The sequence below is a fragment of the Hyla sarda genome, unplaced genomic scaffold (assembly GCF_029499605.1).
Source record: "Hyla sarda isolate aHylSar1 unplaced genomic scaffold, aHylSar1.hap1 scaffold_753, whole genome shotgun sequence".
Classification (NCBI taxonomy): domain Eukaryota; kingdom Metazoa; phylum Chordata; class Amphibia; order Anura; family Hylidae; genus Hyla; species Hyla sarda.
In genome coordinates this window covers 29,768-53,229 of record NW_026610777.1, presented here as the reverse complement: position 1 = coordinate 53,229, position 23,462 = coordinate 29,768, and the positions used below count along the sequence as shown (strand labels likewise).

At 45.6% G+C, this 23,462-nt stretch overlaps 1 protein-coding gene across 2 annotated transcripts in view; it reads left to right on the top strand.

The window, feature by feature from the left end:
* Positions 1 to 6,139, top strand: part of GNMT (glycine N-methyltransferase) — a 52,074-nt gene extending 45,935 nt beyond the window's left edge. For both annotated transcript variants that reach the window (XM_056554498.1, XM_056554497.1), the window contains exons 5-7: positions 2,373 to 2,515; positions 2,584 to 2,702; positions 5,869 to 6,139. In XM_056554498.1, coding sequence (XP_056410473.1) covers positions 2,373 to 2,515; positions 2,584 to 2,702; positions 5,869 to 6,040 — 434 coding nt within the window. In that variant the 3' untranslated portion in view covers positions 6,041 to 6,139. The remainder of the gene's footprint in view (positions 1 to 2,372; positions 2,516 to 2,583; positions 2,703 to 5,868) is intronic.
* The last annotated feature ends 17,323 nt before the right edge of the window (positions 6,140 to 23,462 follow it).

Here is a 23,462-nt window from a genome sequence, read left to right as displayed (position 1 = left end):
CCAGAGAGGGATTGGCGTGGACCGGTTCTAAGTTGCTACTGGTATTCACCAGAGCCCGCCACAAAGCGGGATGGTCTTGCAGCGGCGGTAGCAACCAGGTCGTATCCACCGGCAACTGCTCAACCTCTCTGACTGCTGAGATAAGTGCGGTACAAGGGAGTAGACAAGAGCAAGGTCGGACGTAGCAGAAGGTCAGGGCAGGCAGCAAGGATCGTAGTCAGGGGCAACGGCAGGAGGTCTGGAACACAGGCTAGGAACACACAAGGAAACGCTTTCACTGGCACAATGGCAACAAGATCCGGCGAGGGAGTGCAGGGGAAGTGAGGTATAAGTAGGGAAGTGCACAGGTGAAGGTACTGATTAAAACCTCATGCACCAATCAGTGGCGCACCGGCCCTTTAAATCGCGAAGACCCGGCGCGCGCGCGCCCTAAGGAGCGGGGCCGCGCGCGCCGGGACAGCACAGACTGGGAACGGGTCTGGTAAGTGAGTCGGGATGCGCATCGCGAGCGGGCGCGTCCCGCATCGCGAATCGCATCCCGGCTGGGAACATTATCGCAGCTCACCCGGTCGGCAGGTCTGTCCGGGGCGCTGCGAATGAGAGAACGCTGTGAGCGGGGACCCGGAGCGCTCGGCGTAACACCTAACGTCCCTAGCATAAAATGGTGTAGCACTGGGCGGCGCCCACCACCGCCACGACACCAGTGCCCATAGGGGGAACGACCCACTGGCAGAGCGGCCCCAGTGCCACCCAAACCAGTCTCCGGGCCGCACCCCCCCTCCCCCGCAGACACGGCGCTGCGGCAGCAACGGACGCTGCACAGCACCCCACCAGTGTGAACAAGGTGTAACAGCACACTTACCATGTGCTCCCAGTCAGACTGGGAGACTGCTAGAAAATGGAAGGGCCCAGGTGTAGCTACCTGCTACTTATATAGGGTTTGTTTTTTCTACCAGGATTAACCTTCAATTCATATTAGATGGGACAGCAGAGGGATTTCAGAGTTAACCAAATATCTGAATTCAAATAATCTAAATCTAAGTTGTTCAGAGACTTCCATTGAGTACTATGAACTTTAAGTGGAAAACATACTTTAAAGTGGTAGTCTGGCTATTCCTGCAATATCATAGAGACTGCATATGGGAGAGCCTGAGGGTATCACAGAGAGAACAACCAACAAAGGATGAACAAAAAAAAATATAATTGTAACTTTACAGTCATAATAAAATTACGGAAACCTCGAGCTCAGAGTCTTATACCTAATCCAGTTGTATTGGTGGATCACACAATAATCATTTCTCTTTCCTTCATGTGACTGGCGGGTAATAAGAGATACAGTAAAATTCAGCAAGGCCATTGGCTTGTTTAACTGTATCGTTACTTAAAGAAATCCCTCATAGAGCTGAAATTGTATCTTCACAGCGGGACTGGAACAGGGTTCAGGAATTACTTTGATGCAGACAGCGATAATGACTTGATATATGTAGAAGGTATGCCTGAGATTAGCAGTATCTTGGCCCACCTCTTCTCTCCAGGAGACTCCATCTTGTATTGGCTGCACAGGCTTCAGGCTTTTTGTGCCAATGTGAATACAGCTGTATAGTTTGGACGATAAAGAGCAGGAGAAGTCCTGTGTTTGATCTGTGTCACTGTCTCTGAGTAATGTTTTATGCCATTTGCCCATCTCTACTGAGCTAAACTCTCCCAGTATATACATATAGTGTGCCAGCAGGATCTCCTAGGGGCTACGTGCTTTGGGGCAGAATATTGGATATTTATGAAGGGGTTGTGATCAAGAGAACAGGCGCTCGGCTGTACCAGTGCACCTCAGGTATGGAGAACGCCCCCTCTTCCTCTGTGGAAGTCCATGGTGTTAGCTACAATTTATTTGCACTTAACATTGTGTCCATACTGTACAGCCCCACATCTCCTGCATTGTCCACCATGTTCCATACTACAATGCTCCTGCTGCGAACCCTTTCATGGCTGAGCAAGGTACATCTACCAAAGCCTAAAACTGAGACCAAAAATGGGATCATTTGGGGACAGCTTGTTAGGAAGATATTGCTTCTTCCAGTGTCTCCGTGTGTGTAAAGTATCATCAGGTTTCGTATTCATGTTCCTGTCATTTACTAAAGAGCCTGAAAGGAGTTGGATACTGTCCTGGTGAATTGGGGCACTTTTCATAAAACTGTATGCGGATTCATTTAAAATCAGAACCAAAATGAACTTCGTAAGATTCCCTCACCGCTTGTCCAAGACTTTTCTCCACGTGTCCAGTTACGGGATTTATATAATGTTATTTTATATGATAGAGACGATGGTGGTGACACATCCTATTGTTATAAGGATCACGGTTTTTGTCCCCTCAGGAGATCAGAGCGACCAGCGCTTGGCTCTGCGGAATATTGCAGGGATGGTCAGACCAGGGGGAATCCTGATCATAGACCATAGAAACTACGACTACATCCTGGACACTGGCTGCGCCCCTCAAGGCAAGAACATTTACTACAAGGTGAGTCCATCCTGAGCAGAGTCGTCTCTGATACCTGCAGATGTTAATGTCTCCATATATCTCCGCAGAGTGACCTGACTCAGGACATTAGCACCTCTGTGCTGTGGGTGAACAATAAACCTCACATGGTGACCCTGGATTACACTGTACAAGTGCCGGCATCTGGGGAGGCGCAACCAGAACTGAGGTACAAGCCAAACCTTCTCCCAGAATGAAGGGTATAGAATAAACCCTCCCCAACTGAGGTAACATCTGCTGCCACATAGTGTTCCCACCGTAACGCTCAATCGCACAGAGCCCTGGACACCTGCATCTTATCTGTTCCCTTTCTTTACTTACCCTCACAACCCTAGTCCACCAGGGATTATACCAGCAGCCCATTCACTACCCTAGATCACCATGGATTATACCAGCAGCCCATTCACTACCCTAGATCACCAGGGATGTTACCAATAACCCACTCACTGCTCTAGCCCACCAGGAATGTTTCCATAAACCCACTCGCTGCTCTAGCCCACCAGGAATGTTTCCATGAACCCATTCACTGCCCTTGATCACAAGGGATGTTACCAGTAAGCCATTTACCCAGTGTATTCTCAGTAACCTCTTCACTGCTTTAGACCGATAGGGATATAACCAGTAACACATTCACTGCCATAGACCACCAAGAATATTGCCAGTAACCCATTAATTTTGCAAGAGCATCAGGAAAAGTACCAGTAACCCCTTCATTGCCCTAGTCCAATAAGGAAATAACCAGTAACTCATTCACTACCCTAGAGCATCAGGGATATTACCGTGTTTCCATGAACCCTACCCCGAAAATAAGACCTAGGCAATGGCCGGGCTGCAAATACGGTATTAAAAAAAAAAACTTCCTAACGTAGAGGTCGACGGTGACTCCCCGTCCCCATACAGTTCTCCCATAGAGAGGCGTGCCGGCCGCAACGTCATGCTGCGGCAGGCACGCCCCCTGCACGGGAGAGCCACGGCACAGCCGTGGCCCCGTACAGGAGATCGTGGGGGTCCCAGCGGTCGGACCCCCGCGATCAAACACTTATCCCCTATCTTGTAGATAGGGGATAAGTGTATATTGCGCTGCAGTTGTCCTTTAACTTACCTTCGTCCTCCATTCCCCCGTTGCTAAGGAACCGGCCTCACTGTTATCCATTGCTCTTGCTGCTTCCTGGTGTTGGGACGTCTCAGAGCCTTCAGCCTATCACCGGCCGCAGCAATGTTCCGCCTCGGCCGATGATAGGCTGAGGGCATTGTCATGTAAGGAGTCGGCCGTCTTCTTACATGACAGTGGGCTCAGCCTATCATCGGCCGAGGCGGGACATCGCTGCGGCCGGTGATAGGCTGAAGGCTCTGTGACGTTCCCATCCCCAGGACCGCAGCAAGAACAGTGGAGGGACCATGAGGCCGGTTCCTTAGCAACGCGGGAACGGAGGACGAAGGTAAGTTAAAGTTTGTTTTTTAATATTTGCAGCCCGGGCACAGGAATACAGAGTACAGCGCAGCGGCTGATAATAATTTGGCTGGGGGGGGGGGAGAAAAGCAGCGCTCGCGGGTACGATCAGTCCCCCGATGTGGGGTGCAGCGCTGGGCTGATAAACCGGTGGGGGGGGGGGGGGAACGTTGGGGCTCAGAGCTGCGCCCATCACATGCTGATGATAAGGGGGGAGTAAATACCATTAAATGTTGTTTAAATGTTGTTCAATGTACATACCGTAAATAAATAAGCCCTACCCTGAAAATAAGCCCTAGTGTGTTTTTGGTGACTAAAATTAATATAAGACCCGGTCTTTTTTTCGGAGAAACACGGTACCAGTAACCCCTTCCCTTTTCTAGACCACCAGAAATGGTAACACTAACCCCTTCACTGCCCTAGACCACCAGTGGTGTTATGAATAACCCCTTCTGTTCACTAGACCACAGGGGATGTTACCTGTAACCCTTTAACTGCCTTAATCCACCAGAGATGTTACCAATAACAGATTGCTTTAGACCCTGAGGGATGTTATCCATAACCCCTTCATTGCCCTAGACCATCAAGGATGTTGTTATTATCATCTTCCCTGGCCTAGACCACCAGAGATGTTATCATTAACCCCTTCACTGTCTCAGACCACCAGGGATTTTACCAGTAACCCCTTCACTGCCCTATACCACTAGGGATATTACCAACACAATTGACTAGTTTAGACCACCAGGGATGTTACCAGTAACCCATTCACTGCCTTAGACAACCATAGATGTTACATGTAACCCACTCTCTGCCCTACACCACAAGGAATATTACCAGTAACCCATTCACTGTCTAAGGCCACAAGGAATATTACCAGTAACCCATTCACTGCCGTAGACAACCAGGGATATTACTATTAACCCTTCTACTGCTCTAGACCACCAGGGATTTTATTACTAAACCATTCATTGCCCTAAACCACCAGCAATATTATTAACCTCTTGATTGCCATAGACCACCAGGGGTGTTATCATTATTACCTTCACTGCCCTAGACCACCAGGAATATTAGCAGTTACCCTCTCACTGACCAACAGGGATGATATGAGAACCCTTTTCACAACCTTAGACCATGTATAATATTACTAGTAACCCCCTCACTTGTCTAGACCACCAAGGATGTTACCATTAACAAAGAAACAATTTTTGTGGAGCGCACTCAGTTTATGGTCTGAAATTAAGCCGAACTTACTGACAAGGTCTCTACCCCAAAATCCCCACAATGTAAGGATATACTAAAATTAAGTAATTACTAAAAGATTGTCAGTCCTCTAGGGGGTAGAAGAAATAATAGCATATGTAGTTATTATTAGCAAGTTTTAGTTTTTAATCCATCTTTATTTATTCCCACACCGGACATAAATACACAGAGCATACCCTATAATCTGCACCGAAGATACTATATAATCCACACCATACTGTAATGGCCTATAAGAAACACCTACTCCAAATCAAAGCAGAGCAAGCATGACCAATGGATTCAGAGTGATAGATCAGATGTGAGACAGTTACAAGCTAATATACAGGAGAACAGGACGATTGTGCTATTTCTAACATTGCGACCAAATGGAGGCCAAAAAGACACTCTCCTGGCCCCTGATCGGCTAATGGAGTCCTATGGTCAGACTTTCTTAAATAGTTCATGCAATCATCCCAGTCTCACATCAAGTCTCCTGCACCTTCACCGTAAAATGATGGGAGTTATAGTCCCATGATACTGATAACTAGGGACTGGCAATAGCCTGTAACAGTGTCAGCTGTTGGGTTAACAAGATCCCCAACCTGCATGTCTTCCCGATTTAGTGGCATTTTTTTTCTTTCTGCAGCAAGTTCCGCCTGTCCTACTACCCCCATCGTCTGCAGTCTTTCACCACTCTGCTAGATGAGGCCTTCGGAGGTCGCTGTGAGCACATGGTGTATGGGGACTTCTTGCCTTATACCCCAGGCCAACAGAATGAGCCCTGTTACTTCATACATGTGTCAAAGAAAACCGCATGAGGGGGAACACCCCAGCAGGACAGCGGTCACAACTGGGCCAATGACTTCATGATGAACTTTAGTTAATGCTTTTGTATGAATAAATCAGCTGCTACATTCTTCATTGTTTCCTCTTGTCATTTTCTGTAATGGTATCACAAGTAACCAAGTCACATGCATAATAAGCTGGAGGTGATGTGGGGAGCACGAGGGCGCAAGTGAGGGCTGAGACGAGGGAAGTAGTTCCTAAAGAGTAGTGGATAATGAAACACAAAAGGACATTTTCAGCTCACCCCCCCACTGGTCTTGCACGGATCTTCCGCTTGGCGCAGCTTGATACATAGAATAATGGAAAGAAGTTCTGATCCAGCAATTCCATAAAACATAGGCCTTTATTTGAATCCAAAGTTAAAATGTAGCAAAAAACATAGCACACACAACTCACCACCTAGCCAGTGTTACACTGCAAACATGGACGCTTTTCGGGCGCATGCGCACCCTTAATCACCACTGCACCTGTACGCACCTACTCCCCTTTATACAGAGTTTCGAGGGAGGCGTAACCAATTGTGAATCAAATGCAATTTAAAAATAGACTTCAACTAAAAGAACAGGTATATATCCAAGAATATTGCATATGACCAAGAGAAACCTCATATAGAACTTCATGTGCGAAAACATTCACATATCCAGATACCAAAGTATTTCTTCAATGTCACTGAACGCACGCGAATCACAAAAGGCGTTCAGTTTGTATAGTTATGTTGGAAATTCCTGTTAGTGTGAGATCCAAAAAATTACCGGATCTGAGTGGAAAGTAAATTTGAGATTGAAGGTTTTGTCATTTAGATATTCTATGAACAGTGGCATGGAAGACATATCACCCCTCCAAACATGAAGGAGATCATCTATGAATCTTCCATACCACTGTACATGTTCAGAAAAAAATGTTGTTAGTGGAAAAAAGATACAGCTCCTCCTAATAAGACATGGTTAAATTTGCCAGTGATGGGGCATGTTTCACCCCCATAGAAACACCACTGCATTGTATATAGAATTCCTTGTCAAAACAAAAAAAGTTATATGTCATGAGAAAGCAGGTGACGTGTTTGATGCATTCACATAAGTCCACAGTGTATCTGCTATGGCCACCGGCCAGGGAATGCAAGTGTAAAGCGAAACAACGTCGCATGTTAGCCAACACCATTCGGGGAGCCATGTCAGAGAACCAAGATCACTAAGCACATCTCTGGAGTCCTGTAAGTACCCTGGAACTCTCTGTACTAGAGGCTGCAACATTTGATCCAGCCACAAGGACAGTCGTTCCAGAAGGGATCCCCGGCTGGAGACAATGGGGCGCATGGGGGGAGGATTAAGACCTTTATGAGTTTTAGGTAATGTGTACATGATTGGGATGATAGGATTATCATCCAATAGGTACTCCTTTTCCCTGTTGTTTAATATGTTCAGAGCCACTCCTTCTTCCAAGAGAACTTCAAGTTCTCTTGTGAACGATGGAGTTGGATCACAACATAATTTCTGATACACATTGTCATCTTTTAACAATTCATTTTTATCCATTACAGTCACCACACCTCCCTTATCGGACATTCTAATGATGATGATGGAATTATCATTTTGTAACTCTTTGAGTGCTGCACTTTGTATGGGTGTAAGGTTACTGTTTTTAATACTTACCAAATTCCTATGAAGATTGGTTAATTCCTGCTCAATAGCCTCGTGAAACCTATCCATACCCTCTGTGTGTGACTGTAATGAATAAAAATAAGGATTTTTGATTACATCATTTTCATTTGTTGTTATACTTTTGATTTGTGGTTGGTTTTCAAATGTTAAATCCTTCAATGTCACCAGGATCTGCTGATCAGAAATTGTAAGTGATCTGAACTGATTAGGAACTTTTTCATCCGTATGAGATTTAGTATTTGATGGACTTTCTGTGTTTCCGTCCTGCCCTCTGGGTTTTCTTCCTCTCCGGCTTTTCCAGTTTTTTTGTTTACGGGGGTTGGATATATTACTCCTTTCTTGGGAGGTTGCGCTGTCTGAACAAGAGCTTTCGGCTTCCTCCGTTTCCGCTTCTATGTATTCTGTGTGTTCTTCATTTGTATCCCCTTTTTTTCAGTATGGAATGAGGAATGTTCTTGTCCCACTTCGTCCAATCAAAAACTTGGTTTAAGGTATAGTCCTTGGTATCTCTTTTGTATTTTACCTTCTTTGTTTCCATAATGTAGTTTTCTCACGTTCATAGATTTTTTCCAAAAATTGATCATAGTCTGGTAAGTCTTTATACTTATCCAACTCTTCCTTAGTCTTATCCAATTTCTTGGACTCATATTTGATAATGACATTTATTTAGGTTTTGGAACAAACAGTCAGTGCCTCATTCCATTCAGTGAGCATTTCGTCTCAATAGACAGTTGTTGGAATTTTTTTTTATTCTAAGTCCCCTTGGGATCATTTCCGGACTTGATAATGTTGTCTGATCCCACCATAAACGTGTTTCCTGTGTGAGTAGCTTCTCCAGGTCATGCAATAAAACGTTGAAATTCACTTGCGTTTGCTCTTGTTGTGCTGATGAGGAGAAAAGTTCTGCTGCTTTTTCCTTTCTGTTGCATTTGGGAATTTGTTGTCCCGTAGCCATTTTAAACAGATGCGCAGATACAGAGCAAAAAGTCCTTTATAAGCAGCCACAGCAAGCAGGTGAATTTCAACAGTGTGAATATCTGGTGTCACTGGTGGTGGACGTGATGAGATGCAGTGCTATTGTTGCTTCAATGCCCAGTAAGTGTTTCATGGGAGGGAGCACAAGAAAACAGGCCACGCACAATGGATAATGAAACACAAAAGGACATTTTCAGCTCACCCCCCACTGGTCTTGCACGGATCTTCCGCTTGGCGCAGCTTGATACGTAGAATAATGGAAAGAAGTTCTGATCCAGCAATTCCATAAAACATAGGCCTTTATTTGTATCCAAAGTTAAAATGTAGCAAAAAACATAGCACACACGACTCCCCATCTAGCCAGTGTTACACTGCAAACATGGACGCGTTTTGGGCGCATGCGCACCCTTAATCACCACTGCACCTGTACGCACCTACTCCCCTTTATACAGAGTTTCAAGGGAGGCGCAACCAATTGTGAATCAAATGCAATTTAAAAATAGACTTCAACTAAAAGAACAGGTATATATCCAAGAATATTGCATATGACCAAGAGAAACCTCATATAGAACTTCATGTGCGAAAACATTCACATATCCAGATACCAAAGTATTTCTTCAATGTCACTGAACGCATGCGAATCACAACAGGCACGCATAAATGTGCACATACTCCAACGCTTGCTACACATAATAATGGAGCAAAAACAGTTACGCCTTCTATTGTATGTGATAGTCTGGGGGGTGTAGGGTATGAGTGATGTAGCTGTGCAGTAATTAAAGGGTGCTTGTTAACCCTTGCTAATCGTGATGCCAGGTTGAGGGCTCCTCAATAATGCTTTTCCTACCGCCACCCTTCCCAAGTGCAATAGGGAGGTAGATAAGAAGAATGGATTTCCACAACCGGAGAGTTTCTGAAACAGTATTAACTTTTACTGAATGTTTTCTGCAAGCTTCAATAAGGTAACAGTCTCTAAGCATAACAACGGCTTTCCTTGGAGATTGACAAAAGGTTGGGACTTTAGCATTTAGAGTCTTTTAGTAGTATGCATTGTTCCACTGGATTTAGGGGTTTAGTTGCGGTCCAGTAGTCACGCTAGCATTAGCAGGGATTTAGATTTGAACTCATGGTTTTGGTTCCGCTGCGGCCTGCAGGTTTTGAGGTCAAGCGCGTCTTTGAAAGTTGCGTAGCACCGTCCTGTTAGTCCGGCATCCACGAGAGCAGCAACCCAAGAGAGCGATAATTGGACGCAGCTCCCTTATATGGGCAGGGACTGGACTAACGCTAATTGGTCCATACTGATGTCAATCACCATTACAGAGATTTGTGGGTAACACGTGACCCAAGGACCTCCTAAGGTCCTACAACATGCCATAGAGGTTGCTAGCATGGTCACATGACCTAAGGTCCTGCGACGCTGAACAAGTTATGTACTATACATTACTATAGAATATATATAATTATTAAATATATACATTTATTATTATTAAAGATAGACTTTAGGAGAGGCGACTAGGGGCTGTCCCACCTGAGGAACCCTACCTGAACGTAGTTACTCTGACTTTGGGGACCTCTACACTAGGTACTGGATGCAATACGGTACCGGGACACCACATGTATTTCCTGAGTGTGCACGGAGCCAAATGTCACTGAACATAAATGTGTCACATTGTTGACTGGCGCTAGCTCCATGACCCCCTGTTATTCCAGCGATGCTCTTTTTTCAAGCAAAGCTGTTCACACAAAAAAAGCCCAGGAACAAGATACATGAAGCCAGAAATGAGACTGATGAAGCCAGGAATGAGACCTCTGAAGCCAGGAATAAGACCTTTAAAGCCAGGAATGAGACGTCTAATATCAGGAATGAGACCACTGAAGTCAGAGATGAGACCTCGGAAGCTAGAAATGAGACCTCTGATGCCTGGAATGAGACGTCTAATATCAGGAATGAAACGTCTAATGTCAGGAATGAGACCACTGAAGTCAGAAATGAGACCTCGGAAGCTAGAAATGAGACCTCTGAAGCCAGGAATGAGACATCTAATATCAGGAATGAGATGTCTAATATCAGGAATGAGACCACTGAAGTCAGAGATGAGACCTTGGAAGCTAGAAATGAGACCTCTGAAGCCAGGAATGAGACATCTAATATCAGAAATGAGACCCCTGAAGCCAAGAATGAGACGTCTAATATCAGGAATGAGACCACTGAAGTCAGAGATGAGATCTCGTAAGCTAGAAATGAGACCTCTGAAGTCAGGAATGAGACATCTAATATCAGAAATGAGACCCCTGAAGCCAAGAATGAGACGTCTAATATCAGGAATGAGACCACTGAAGTCAGAGATGAGATCTCGTAAGCTAGAAATGAGACCTCTGAAGTCAGGAATGAGACGTCTAATATCAGGAATGAGACCCCTGAAGCCAAGAATGAGACGTCTAATATCAGGAATGAGACCACTGAAGTCAGAGATGAGATCTCGTAAGCTAGAAATGAGACCTCTGAAGTCAGGAATGAGACATCTAATATCAGAAATGAGACCCCTGAAGCCAAGAATGAGACGTCTAATATCAGGAATGAGACCACTGAAGTCAGAGATGAGATCTCGTAAGCTAGAAATGAGACCTCTGAAGTCAGGAATGAGACGTCTAATATCAGGAATGAGACCACTGAAGTCAGAGATGAGACCTCGGAAGCTAGAAATGAGACCTCTGAAGCCAGGAATGAGACATCTAATATCAGAAATGAGACCCCTGAAGCCAAGAATGAGACGTCTAATATCAGGAATGAGACCACTGAAGTCAGAGATGAGATCTCGGAAGCTAGAAATGAGACCTCTGAAGTCAGGAATGAGGCGTCATGTGGTGACTAAGGAGTAGCGTGTTGTCTAGACTATGGTGTTGTGTTGATGACTGGAGTTTGTGAAGCCAGGAGTGTTAACCATCACACTACCAAGGATAAGAGTTTGCCGATGCTAATCGCAGTGTAAAAAATACCTCCAATGCAAGGTTAGGGAAACCACTTGTAATGCAGACAGAGGTAACAATGAGTACAGCTCAGTTTAAGTGCAATTTTAGTTAAAGAAAGCAGTAGAGAGCTTCTTGGCATTCTGAGGCTTGTAGTCCATTCTTAATAACTTGTGACTTGACTGGTCTGAACTTGGCTTGGACAGACTTGACTCAACTAGACTTGACTGACAGACCTAGACTGGACTGATTTAGATTTGATTGAAGACAAAAGAAAAGACAGAGACTTAGAGACAGGAGAGGTGGCTGCCGCCGGCCTAGACTTTCACGGGGTTCCATACCCGCCTGGGTTAACCTATATGGACTGGAGCTGCCTGAGGCTTTCACTCTCATTATCCGTTCGGTACTTGACTTGTCTGAACTTGAAGTGGACAGACTTGACGGAAGGATGAACTGGTTGGCGGGAATCCGTATGCGGGCAATCAGTCACCCTGGAACAGAGAGACTAGAAGAAAGACATGAATCCTGTCCCCATTAGAGGTATGAGGTAAGGGGCAGGTAAACTGAGCTGCTTCACATTGCTCTGACTGAACTCACACTGACTAACTAGCTAGCTCCTCCCCCTTAAGACATACCCAAGTAGAGCAGGGCAGGAGGCCCCGATTGGCCAAAGTGCTCATGTGATTCTCTATGTGTCCTCCTACACAGCCACAGTTAACTCTTTACATGACAAAGGAAATTAAAATTGCATTAAACAAGGAAAATCATATTAGAATACATTATAAATCACATGACACCAGTAGACAGGTGTGTTCCGCACCGGGACACCACACTCTGAAGCCAGGAATGAGACACTGAAGCCATAGAGGACACCTGTGTAGCCAGGAATGAGACCTCTGAATGCTGTTTTACCCCTTAAATTCATCAGTTACTTTTTCAAAATTTAGAAAATGCATATGGTTGGCACCTGCTTTCTTGCCAATCCACAGTTTGAGCCAGGTTGTATACACTTGGGTATTATGGAGGGGCCCTTACTCTTTATATTTCCACCCTTAATTCAGTGGCCCAATGGCCACTTATTTTATTCAGCAAAAATACAAACAATCTAGATTTTTTTTTTTTTTAATTAGATTGTTTCCAAATAATATTCATCATTTATGTATAAAAAACAGGTTTACTGCAGAGAAATAAGAGGAGATAAGGTCTATTAGTCAGAGACAATGCTCGAATAAGAAACCAACTTCAGTGAATAAGAAGCTGCTGAATAAGAAAACAACAACTTCAGCCTCGTTGTTTGTTTTATGTTCTTCATATACAAGCAACTGGTTGCATGTCTAGGAGCTTACAGGCTTAGCGGGAAAGGTCCTTAAACCAGCTGGGAGCACGGAGAAGATACCGCATGAAGGAGAAGGTGACTTACAGCAGACCTATGGGGACCGGTGTAATGAAGAAAACTGATCCCCTGTAGCAAAATGTGACCCTCCACTGTCCACACAGGGACAGTTTTCTGCAGTACAGTTCACTTTCTCTATTCTGCTCTCATGGGAACTCGCAGACACAGTTTCTCTGCACATCTTCCAGCCTTTTCCCCACCTGCCCATGTTGCACATCCAAGACTACAACATCCAGCTTGTCCTCACTGTAAGGGCATCCTGTAGAAGTTGTAGTCTTGCAACAGGTAGCGGGCAGATGGTAGAAGTGCGGGCGGGAGAAAAGCTGTGCGGAGCTCCTCTGGTTGTGATGGGGTGAGAGGATAGCGTTGATGGGGTGAGAGAATAGCATTGATGGGGTGAGAGGATAGCGATGATGGGGTGAGAGGATAGCAGTGAGAGGATAGCGTTGATGGGGTGAGAGGATAGCGGTGAGAGGATAGCGTTGATGGGGTGAGAGGATAGCGGTGAGAGGATAGCGTTGATGGGGTGAGAGGATAGCGGTGAGAGGATAGCGTTGATGGGGTGAGAAGTGTTGTAGAAAACCAGACTTGTAATAAGATTCTGCTTCAGTGGTGCCCTGGATAGCAAATTTGCAATAGTTGGAAAAACACAGTCAGTGATCTTGCAACGCAGTTTCTCCCACCAGCTTCAGGAAGAATCACATCAACAAATCACCACATCTGTAGCTATGGCGACCAGTCGACAACACACAATTCTACGCCATATCGCACAATATGAAGGCAATGGGAAAAAATTTTCCACGACAGTTCCCCCCCCCCTTTTTGTCACATTCCTTCCTAGTGGTATATTACCTAGAGGGAAGAGGAACTAAATAGGCCAAGTCAGCCCCCCCCCCCCCCAATGAAGGCAAACCCAAGGGCCATTCCCTCTAAGAAGTCCAGAAATGGGGGGGCGTGGCTTGGCTGCCGACGGAGATGGACGCATAGCGCAGTAGCTCCTGAGCACAGCGACCTTTCTAAGCGACATACGGCACACTAAGACCCAGATATCAGCCTGCTTTTACTCACGGAGAGTACCTGTACCCCCAGAGTACCGACGGCAGCGAGGAGGAGGATGAGGGTCACGGGGAGACCGAGGAAGTTAACGGACTTCTATTATACACTGAGCAGCAGAGCTTCTAAAGATGGCGCAGCTTCCTCCCTGCAGAGCTCACTGTGTGGCAATACTGGGCGCCTACCTCAAGAGAAGGAGCTCCATTCTCCCAGGGTCCGGAGCAGATCTCTCCCCACAGGACGCAAGGGAAGAGGGGGATGCCAACACTCACATCCCTGGTACAGCCGGTGCCCTATCGCCAGCTTCTCAGGTGCTTGCCTCTGCCCCGGCGTCCCCGGCCTCCTCGTCCCATGGTAGCCCAGCTGTGATGGGGCTTCCTCCGACATCTTCCACACAATCAGTGGCAAACTCGGCCCTGCATGAAAGGTTATCTGATCCTCCTGACCCTTTTACCGATCTACCCACATCAGAGGCTCCAGTGACGGAGACTGCTTTAAAAACAATGCTTCAGATGCTGAATAAATCTATTCATAGCAGCATTTTCCACATTATGCGACCCCTTCAGGCTTCTGTAGCTGCATTAGAGGGAAGGATTGATCACGCTGAAACAAAAATGGCGGAGCTGACAGGGTCCCACAACTCCCTCATAGATGTCCACTATGAATTAGAAGAAGAGGTGCAAAACTTGCGGATGAAAGTTGCGGACATTGAGGACCGTTCCCACAGGAACAACCTCAAGTTACAGGGGGGTGCCGGAGGAGGTTCAGTCACAGGACCTAGTCCCATATATACAGGACCTGATTAAATCTATGGTTCCAGAATGCTCTACTAGGGACCTGCTGATTGATAGGGCACATAGGGTCCCCAAACCGACCTATCTCCCTGACACTGTACCAAGAGATGTCCTGGCACGCCTTCATTTTTACCATGTCAAGGAAGCGCTATTGACCCGTGCCAGGAAGACAGAGTCCCTCCTGGTTTCATGGAGTGTCTATCTATGCTGACCTCTCAGCTGTTACTTTGCAAACCAGACGAAGTCTTCTCCCAGTTACTCAAGCTTTAAGGGATGCTGGGATTTCCTAAAAGTGGGGATACCCAACACGTCTCATCATCTCCTATCAAGAGGCCACACATGTTATTCGTTCTCCTGAGGAGGGGAAGAAGTTGCTTCTGAAGTAGGATATACATATTGCAGACCCCCAACAATGCTCTCAAGGGCCTCACGGACATGTTCAACCTGCTTGGCAGACCGTTGGATCCTCCAACAGAGGGCGCCGTATATCACCCTAATCTTCATTGAGTTCAGTCTGCTGTGACTGTCGCACGGTGTGTGCCTTCTTCTGGTTGGCCTTTGAGGAACTGTCTTTCCCCCATATATGGACGTTAACATAGCAACGTCCACATTCCGTGTGCTCCTATCTCCCGCTTGCTGTTGGAGCTATTCTTTGGTTCTTTTTTGTTTTTCTTTGTATGTCTGTCTTGTTTGTCTGTGCTCTTTTCCAGGTGTGCAGAGGCTGATACGAGTCATATCTACGGCTATCCTACAGAACTGTCTTCTCCATACTGCTAAGAGACAGTCGTCATTCCTCATATTCTGGACTCTTTCATATGCTTAAAGGTTTTATCTGTTAATTGTAATGTGTTGAATGCACCTCAGAAAAGGGCATTTCTATGGGGTGAGGCGAGAAAGGCAAAATGTGACATTTTATGCGCTCAGGAAAGGCATTTATTGCAGAAGGATGCATTTCGAATCCGAAGTTCGTCCTTCCAGGTTGTCTACCACTCACACCACACCAGCAAGTCTAGGAGTGTATTATTAGCAGTCAGTAATGATGTTGCTTTCAAATGCATTTCGGTACACTCTGATACGATTGGCAGATTTATTATATTGGTTTGTTCCTGTAATAATATCACTTACACTATAGTGTCAGTTTATGCACCTAATCAGGGACAATTGAGATTTTTTAATAAGTTGTGTAGATTGGTTAACAAATGTAAACAGGGTCACCTGCTGTGGTGTGGGGACTTCAATGTGGTCCTGGACCCTCAGCTTGACTCCTCCTCTACTAGCAGACATCAGCCAGTGTCTATCTTGGCAGCATTCCATAGGGAGGAATTTTACGATGCATGGCGTGAGTCTCACGCCTCCAAACGTGATTTTACTTATTATTCTCCTACGCACAATACATATTCCCGGATAGACCTTTTTATTGTCAGCAGAGATCTTTTGAATAAATTAAAATCTACATCTATTTTGGATTTCACATGGTCAGATCATGCTCCAATTTTATTGGAACTTCATGATACCAATTCTTGCCCCCCGACATACATATGGAGAAGCAACACGTTTCTCATGCATCACCCTAAATATGGCGAGGAACTGGAGAGAGACCTGGCCTCTTATTTTTCGCTTAATGTCACACCTGATGTAGCCACTACAACAATATGGAACGCCCATAAAGCGTTCATACGTGTTGGTCCATGTACTTAAAAAGACTGCCCACCTTAATGACCTATTACATAAACAACATTTGTTGGAAAGGAGTAATATCGCAAATCCCTCCCCACAATTAGCTGCTGACCTGTTAAGGGTCCGGAACGACATTAGGGAGGCTTTATTGTCATCTTCTGCAAGGACATCAGTGAAGACCAAGTCAAAATACTACGCATTGGATAATAGATCAGGGAAACTTCTAGCGGCTAGATTGAAAACCAAACACACCAAGGCCCGAATGCCCTATCTTTTAGGGGATAGCCCTGATTCTAAACTTTATCACCCGCAGGAGATAGCGAACCGCTTCATGAGCTATTATGCATCCTTATATAACCTAACTTCAGACCCACTCACACACACACCAACCGACCATAAGAGACATTGAGGGTTTTTTACGTACTCTGCTTCTCCCTGGTACTACTGAATCTCAACTAGCTCACTTAAGAGATTTTTGACTACCCTCTTGCCCCATCTACATAGTTTTTTAGCAGACAAGTTTACAAAGGGAGATCTCCCCATAGAAAATCAAGCAGCCCTGATTATTACTCTTCCCAAACTGGGCGAGCCCATGGATGTCCCTGGCAACTTCAGGCCCATATTGCTACTTAATTTTGACCTCAAAATTTATGCCAAATTGCTAGCTGCTCGGTTGGCCAAGATCTTACCCCAGTTGGTTAACCTCTTAAGGACCCAGCCATTTTACACCTTATAACCCGGCCATTTTTTGCACATCTGACTACTGTCACTTTAAACATTAATAACTCTGGCATGCTTTTAGTTATGATTCTGATTCCGAGATTGTTTTTTCGTGACATATTCTACTTTAACTTAGTGGTAACATTTTTTTGTAACTTGCATCATTTCTTGGTGAAAAAGCCCAAATTTTGATGAAAAATTTGAAAATGTAGCATTTTTCTAACTTTGAAGCTCTCTGCTTGTAATGAAAATGTATATTCCAAATATTATTTTATTTTATTCACATATACAATATGTCTACTTTATATTTGCATCATAAAATTGATGTGTTTTTACTTTTGGAAGACACCAGAGGGCTTCAAAGTTCAGCAGCAATTTTCCAATTTTTCACAAAATTTCCAAAATCACAATTTTTACGGGACCAGTTCAGGTTTGAAGTGGATTTGAAGGGTCTTCATCTTAGAAATACCCCACAAATGACCCCATTATAAAAACTGCACCCCCCAAAGTATTCAAAATGACATTCAGTCAGCATTTTAACCCTTTAGGTGTTTCACAGGAATAGCAGCAAAGTGAAGGAGAAAATTCACAATCTTCATTTTTTACACTCGCATGTTCTTGTAGACCCAATTTTTGAATTTTTACAAGGGGTAAAAGGAGAAAATGTATACTTATATTTGTAGCCCAATTTCTCTCGAGTAAGCACATACCTCATATGTCTATGTAAAGTGTTCGGCGGGCGCAGTAGAGGGCTCAGAAGTGAAGGAGCGACAAGGGGATTTTGGAGCGTATGTTTTTCTGAAATGGTTTTTGGGGGGCATGTTGCATTTAGGAAGCCCCTATGGTGCCAGAACAGGAAGAAAAACCCACATGGCATAACCATTTTGGAAACTATACCCCTTGAGGAACGTAACAAGGAATAAAGTGAGCCTTAATACCCCACAGGTGTTTCACGACTTTTGCATATGTAAAAAAATTAAAAAAAAATTTCAATAAAATGTGTGTTTCCCCCAAAATTTCACATTTTTGCAAGGGTTAATAGCAGAAAATACCCTCCAAAATTTGTAACCCCATCTCTTCTGAGTATGGAGGTACCCCATATGTTGACCTGAAGTGCACTATGGGCGAACTACAATGCTCAGAAGAGAAGGAGTCATATTTGGCTTTTTGAGAGCAAATTTTGCTCGGGGGCATGTCACATTTAGGAAGCCCATATGGTGCCAGGACAGCAAAAAATACCCACATGCCATACCATTTTGGAAACTAGACCCCTTGAGGAACGTAACAAGGAATAAAGTGAGCCTTAATACCCCACAGGGGTTTCACGACTTTTGCATACGTAAAAAAAAAAAGAGAAATTTTCACTAAAATGTGTGTTTCCCCCCCAAATTTCACATTTTTGCAAGGGTTAATAGCAGAAAATACCCCCCAAAATTTGTAACCCCATCTCTTCTGAGTATGGAGGTACCCCATAAGTTGACCTGAAGTGCACTACGGGCGAACTACAATGCTCAGAAGAGAAGGAGTCATATTTGGCTTTTTGAGAGCAAATTTTGCTCGGGGGGCATGTCGCATTTAGGAAGCCCCAATGGTGCCAGAACAGCAAAATAACCCCCACATGGCATACCATTTTGGAAACTAGACCCCTTGAGGAACGTAACAAGGGGTACAGTGAGCATTTACCCCCCACTGGTGTCTGACAGATCTTTGGAACAGTGGGCTGTACAACATTTTTAATTTGCACAGCCCACTGTTCCAAAGATCTGTCAGACACCAGTGGGGTGTAAATTCTCACTGCACCCCTCATTACATTCAGTGAGGGGTGTAGTTTCCGAAATGGGGTCACATGTGTTTTTTTTTTTTTTTTTTGCGTCTGTCAAAACCGCTGTAACAATCAGCCACCCCTGTGCAAATCACCTCAAATGTACATGGCGCACTCTCCCTTCTGAGCCTTGTTGTGCGCCCCCAGAGCACTTTGCGCCCACATATGGGTTATCTCCGTAGTCGTGAGAAATTACATTACAAATTTTGGGGGGCTTTTTTCCCTTTTACCTCTTGCCAAAATGAAAAGTATAGGGCAACACCAGCATGTTAGTGTAAAAAATTTATTTTTTTACACTAACATGCTGGTGTAGACCCCAACTTCACCTTTTCATAAGGGGTCAAAGGAGAAAAAGCCCCCCCCCCCCCCCCCCCATATGTGGTCCTAAACTGTTGCCTTGAAATACGACAGGGCTCCGAAGTGAGAGCGCCATGTGCATTTGAGGCCTGAATTAGGGATTTACATAGGGGTGGACATAGGGGTATTCTACGCCAGTGATTCCCAAACAGAGTGCCTCCAGCTGTTGCAAAACTCCCAGCATGCTTGGACAGTCAACGGCTGTCCGGCAATACTGGGAGGAGTTGTTTTGCAACAGCTGGAGGCTCCATTTTGAAAACAGTGGCGTACCAGACCAGACGTTTTTCATTTTTATTGGGGAGGGGAGGGGGGGCTGTGTAGGGGTATGTGTATATGTAGTGTTTTTTACTTTTTATTTTGTGTTAGTGTAGTGTAGTGTTTTTAGGGTACAGTCACACGGGCAGGGGGGGTTACAGCGATTTTCCCGCTGCGAGTTTGAGCTGCCGCGCAAAATTTGCTGCATCGCAAACTTGCAGCCAGATACTCACTGTAAGCCCCCTGCCCATGTGAATGTACCCTGTACATTAACAAGGGGGGGACCTCCAGCTGTTGCAAAACTACAACTCCCAGCATGCACAGTCTATCAGTGCATGCTGGTAGTTATAGTTTTGCAACAGCTGGAGGCACACGGGTTGGGAAACACTGAGTTAGGAAACAGACAATGTTTCCCAACCTGTGTGCCTCCTGTTGTTGCACAACCACAACTCCCAAACATTCTCAGGCATGCTGGGAGTAGTAGTTCGGCAACATCTTTAGAGCCAGATGTTGCCGAACTACAACTCCCAGCATGCTTGGAGTTGTAGTTTGCAACATCTGGAGGACTACAGTTTGCAGACCACTAATACAGTGGTTCCCAATCTGTGCCCTTCCAGATGTTGCAAAACTACAACTCCCAGTATGCCAAAACTGTCCAGGCATGCTGGGAGTTGTAGTTCTGCAACATCTGAAGGGTCAGATGTTACAGAACTACAACTCCCAGCATGCCTGGACAGTAAGGGCATGCTGAGAATGTGTAGTTTTGCAACATCTGGAAGGGCACAGTGGTCCCAAAACTGTGGACCTCCAGATGTTGCAAAACTGCAACTCCCAGCATGCCCAGATGCCAAGGGCTGTCTGGGCATGCTGGGAGTTGTAGTATACAGGGTCCCAATACAGCAATGCATGTCGCTTTACGGCGACGTGCATTGCTGTAAAGGGCCCGACCGCGGCTGAAGATCTACTCACCTGTCGCCGCCACCGCCGTCTTCATCGTCTGGATCCGGGTCTTCAGGGACGAGGTAAGTACCGGGGCCGGTCCCCAGCACTCCCCCGTCCCCCGACACGTCCTCCGGTCTTCCTCCCGTCCTCTCCGGACTTCCAGGGGCCGGGCAGGATGGGAGGAAGTAACCGCCCCCCCCCCGTGATTGGTCGGTTAACTAACCGACAGATCGCAGGGGATCTGAGAAGGTGGCAGGCTTGCCACCTCGCTCCTATGCTTTAGCATGGTCCTGGCTGGCTGTGACAACCGGGATCATGCGAAATTACCGGGCGGTCGGGTCCCAGAGACCCGATCAGCCTAGTATTGCCGCAGATCGCAAGGGCGATTTCCCTTGCGATATGCGGCGATCGCCGACATGGGGGGCCTACATGGCCCCCCTCGGCGTTTGCCCTGGATCCCTGCTGAAGGATTTCAGCAGGGATCCGCTTCCGATCTCTGCCGGGTGAGCGGCGGAGACCAGGAAAAGACATGACGTATGCATACGTCATGGGTCCTTAAGACCCAGGGTGTGATGACGTATGCATACGTCATGGGTCCTTAAGAGGTTAACATTGATCAGGTGGGTTTTGTCCAACAACGCCAAGCGTTCGACAATACCAGGAGAGTTTTAAACCTGTTACATGTAGTTGAACGACGGGGTCTTCCATCTTTGTTTCTATCATTGGATGCCGAGTAGGCGTTCGACCGTATTAACTGGGCGTTCGTCTTCTCGGTACTAGCCAGGGTGGGTATTCATGGGAACATCCTGACAGCGATCAAAGCCCTTTACACCGCGCCGAACACTATGGTATTCACCAATGGGGCCCTATCAGATGAGTTTGATATATCTAATAGCACTCGACATGGCTGCCCCCTTTCCCCGTTAATTTTTGTTTTATGCATGGAGCCATTAGCGCAAGCCTTGCGGTTAGACCCGAAGGTAGGAGTTATAACGGTAGGAGACCGCACCCATCTCATATCTTTATATGCGGACGATGTAATAATTACATTATCCAACCCTGAGAGCTCCTTGCCGAGGGTGCTCGATATCATAGAGGGCTTTGGTAAATTATCTTACTACAAATTGAACATACAAAAATCTCAGGTTCTCCCTATTCATGTTCCTCCAGAGTTACTCACATATGTCTGCCACTTACAGATTGGACTGGCAGAAAGAAACCATCCCATACTTGGGGATTAAAGTGACGTGCTCTTACTCCTTGCTATACAAATACAACTATGTTCCCTTTGCTCACAATTTACAGCAGCATTTGGAAAGGTTGGGCCGTTTCGAGGTATCATGGCTTGGCAGGATCGCAGCCTTCAAAATGTTAGTACTGCCGAAACTCTTATACCTTTATAGAATGCTCCCTATGAATGTACCGAGATCCTTCTTCAAACAGGTGCAGTCAATACTATTAAAATAGATCTGGGGTAGAAAGAGACCTAGAGTGGCTTCTACATTACTGATGAGAGGGAAAGATAAAGGGGGATTAGACTTCCCGGACCTTAGCAGATACTACCATGCCACGTTGATAGCCCAATTAAAAGCCTTTTGGTTGGAAAGCTTGGACAAACCATGGGTTCACCTGGAATGTGCTCTGGGTGGAGTATCACGACCGCAGACTATATTATTTCTCTCTATGTGGCACCTGGACCCCGACACGGAGATATCACCACTCACCAGGGCGGGCCTTAGCAGTTGGTCTCTGGCACATTCTTCTAGTGTAAACCACCAACCACATTTCCCCACACACTCACCTATAGAAATAGTGGCCAGGGGTATTCCTAACTTATCCCTTCAAACATGGGAGGAGAGGGGAATTCTCAAAGTTTCACAACTTTACGATGGGAGACGTTTGCAGCCATTTTCCATGCTTAGCACAAAATTTGCCCTATCATCATCTGATTTCCATAAATATCTGCAGACCAGACACTTCTTGCAGTCAAGGGACTCTGGGGAGTGGCACTTTTCTGCGGAACTGCTTAGACTTTTTAACACGAATCAAAAGGGACTGAAACCTATTTATCAACTGTTAGATGTGGACCCCCTTCCTTATGACAAAAACCCATACGTAAGGTGGTCTAGAGAGTTGGCAACTGTGATCATGCCCGAGGAATGGTTGCAGGCAGCCAAGTGGACACATAGCACCCAAAGGTCGGTGACGCAGGTAGAGGCAGCTGTTAAAACTAGATTTTGCTGGTATTATCCGCCCACTCGGTTGCATACTATGTATCCTACTGTCTCACCTGGATGTTGGAGGAATTGCAGCCAAAGGGGAACAATTTCACACATTTTGTGGTTCTGTCCAGTTTTGAGGGCCTGCTGGCTAGAAGTTGAACAATTACTTCGCACCCTATGCCCATTGGTAACAACCTTGACACCTAAACTAGCTCTATTATTGGTAGGTGTTTCCGATTTTCCAACGGAATGCAGACCACTACTATGTAAAATACTCATTATCTCAAAATTAGTGATAACGCGACACTGGAAATCGCACCTGACGCCACCTGTAGAAGAAATTATGAACATGGTAAACACTGCCTGTAAATATGAACGCACAATTGCTATGCAGGAAGGCATTTCACTCTCTAAGGTTACTAATATATGGAAATACTGGACCGAATCCATGTAGTACAGTTCATAGGAGATGTGCTGACTCTTAAGGTCATACTATAGATTTTCACAGGGATGGTTATTGCTATTCTATATATTTGTACATCGGAATGGCTGCTAGCCT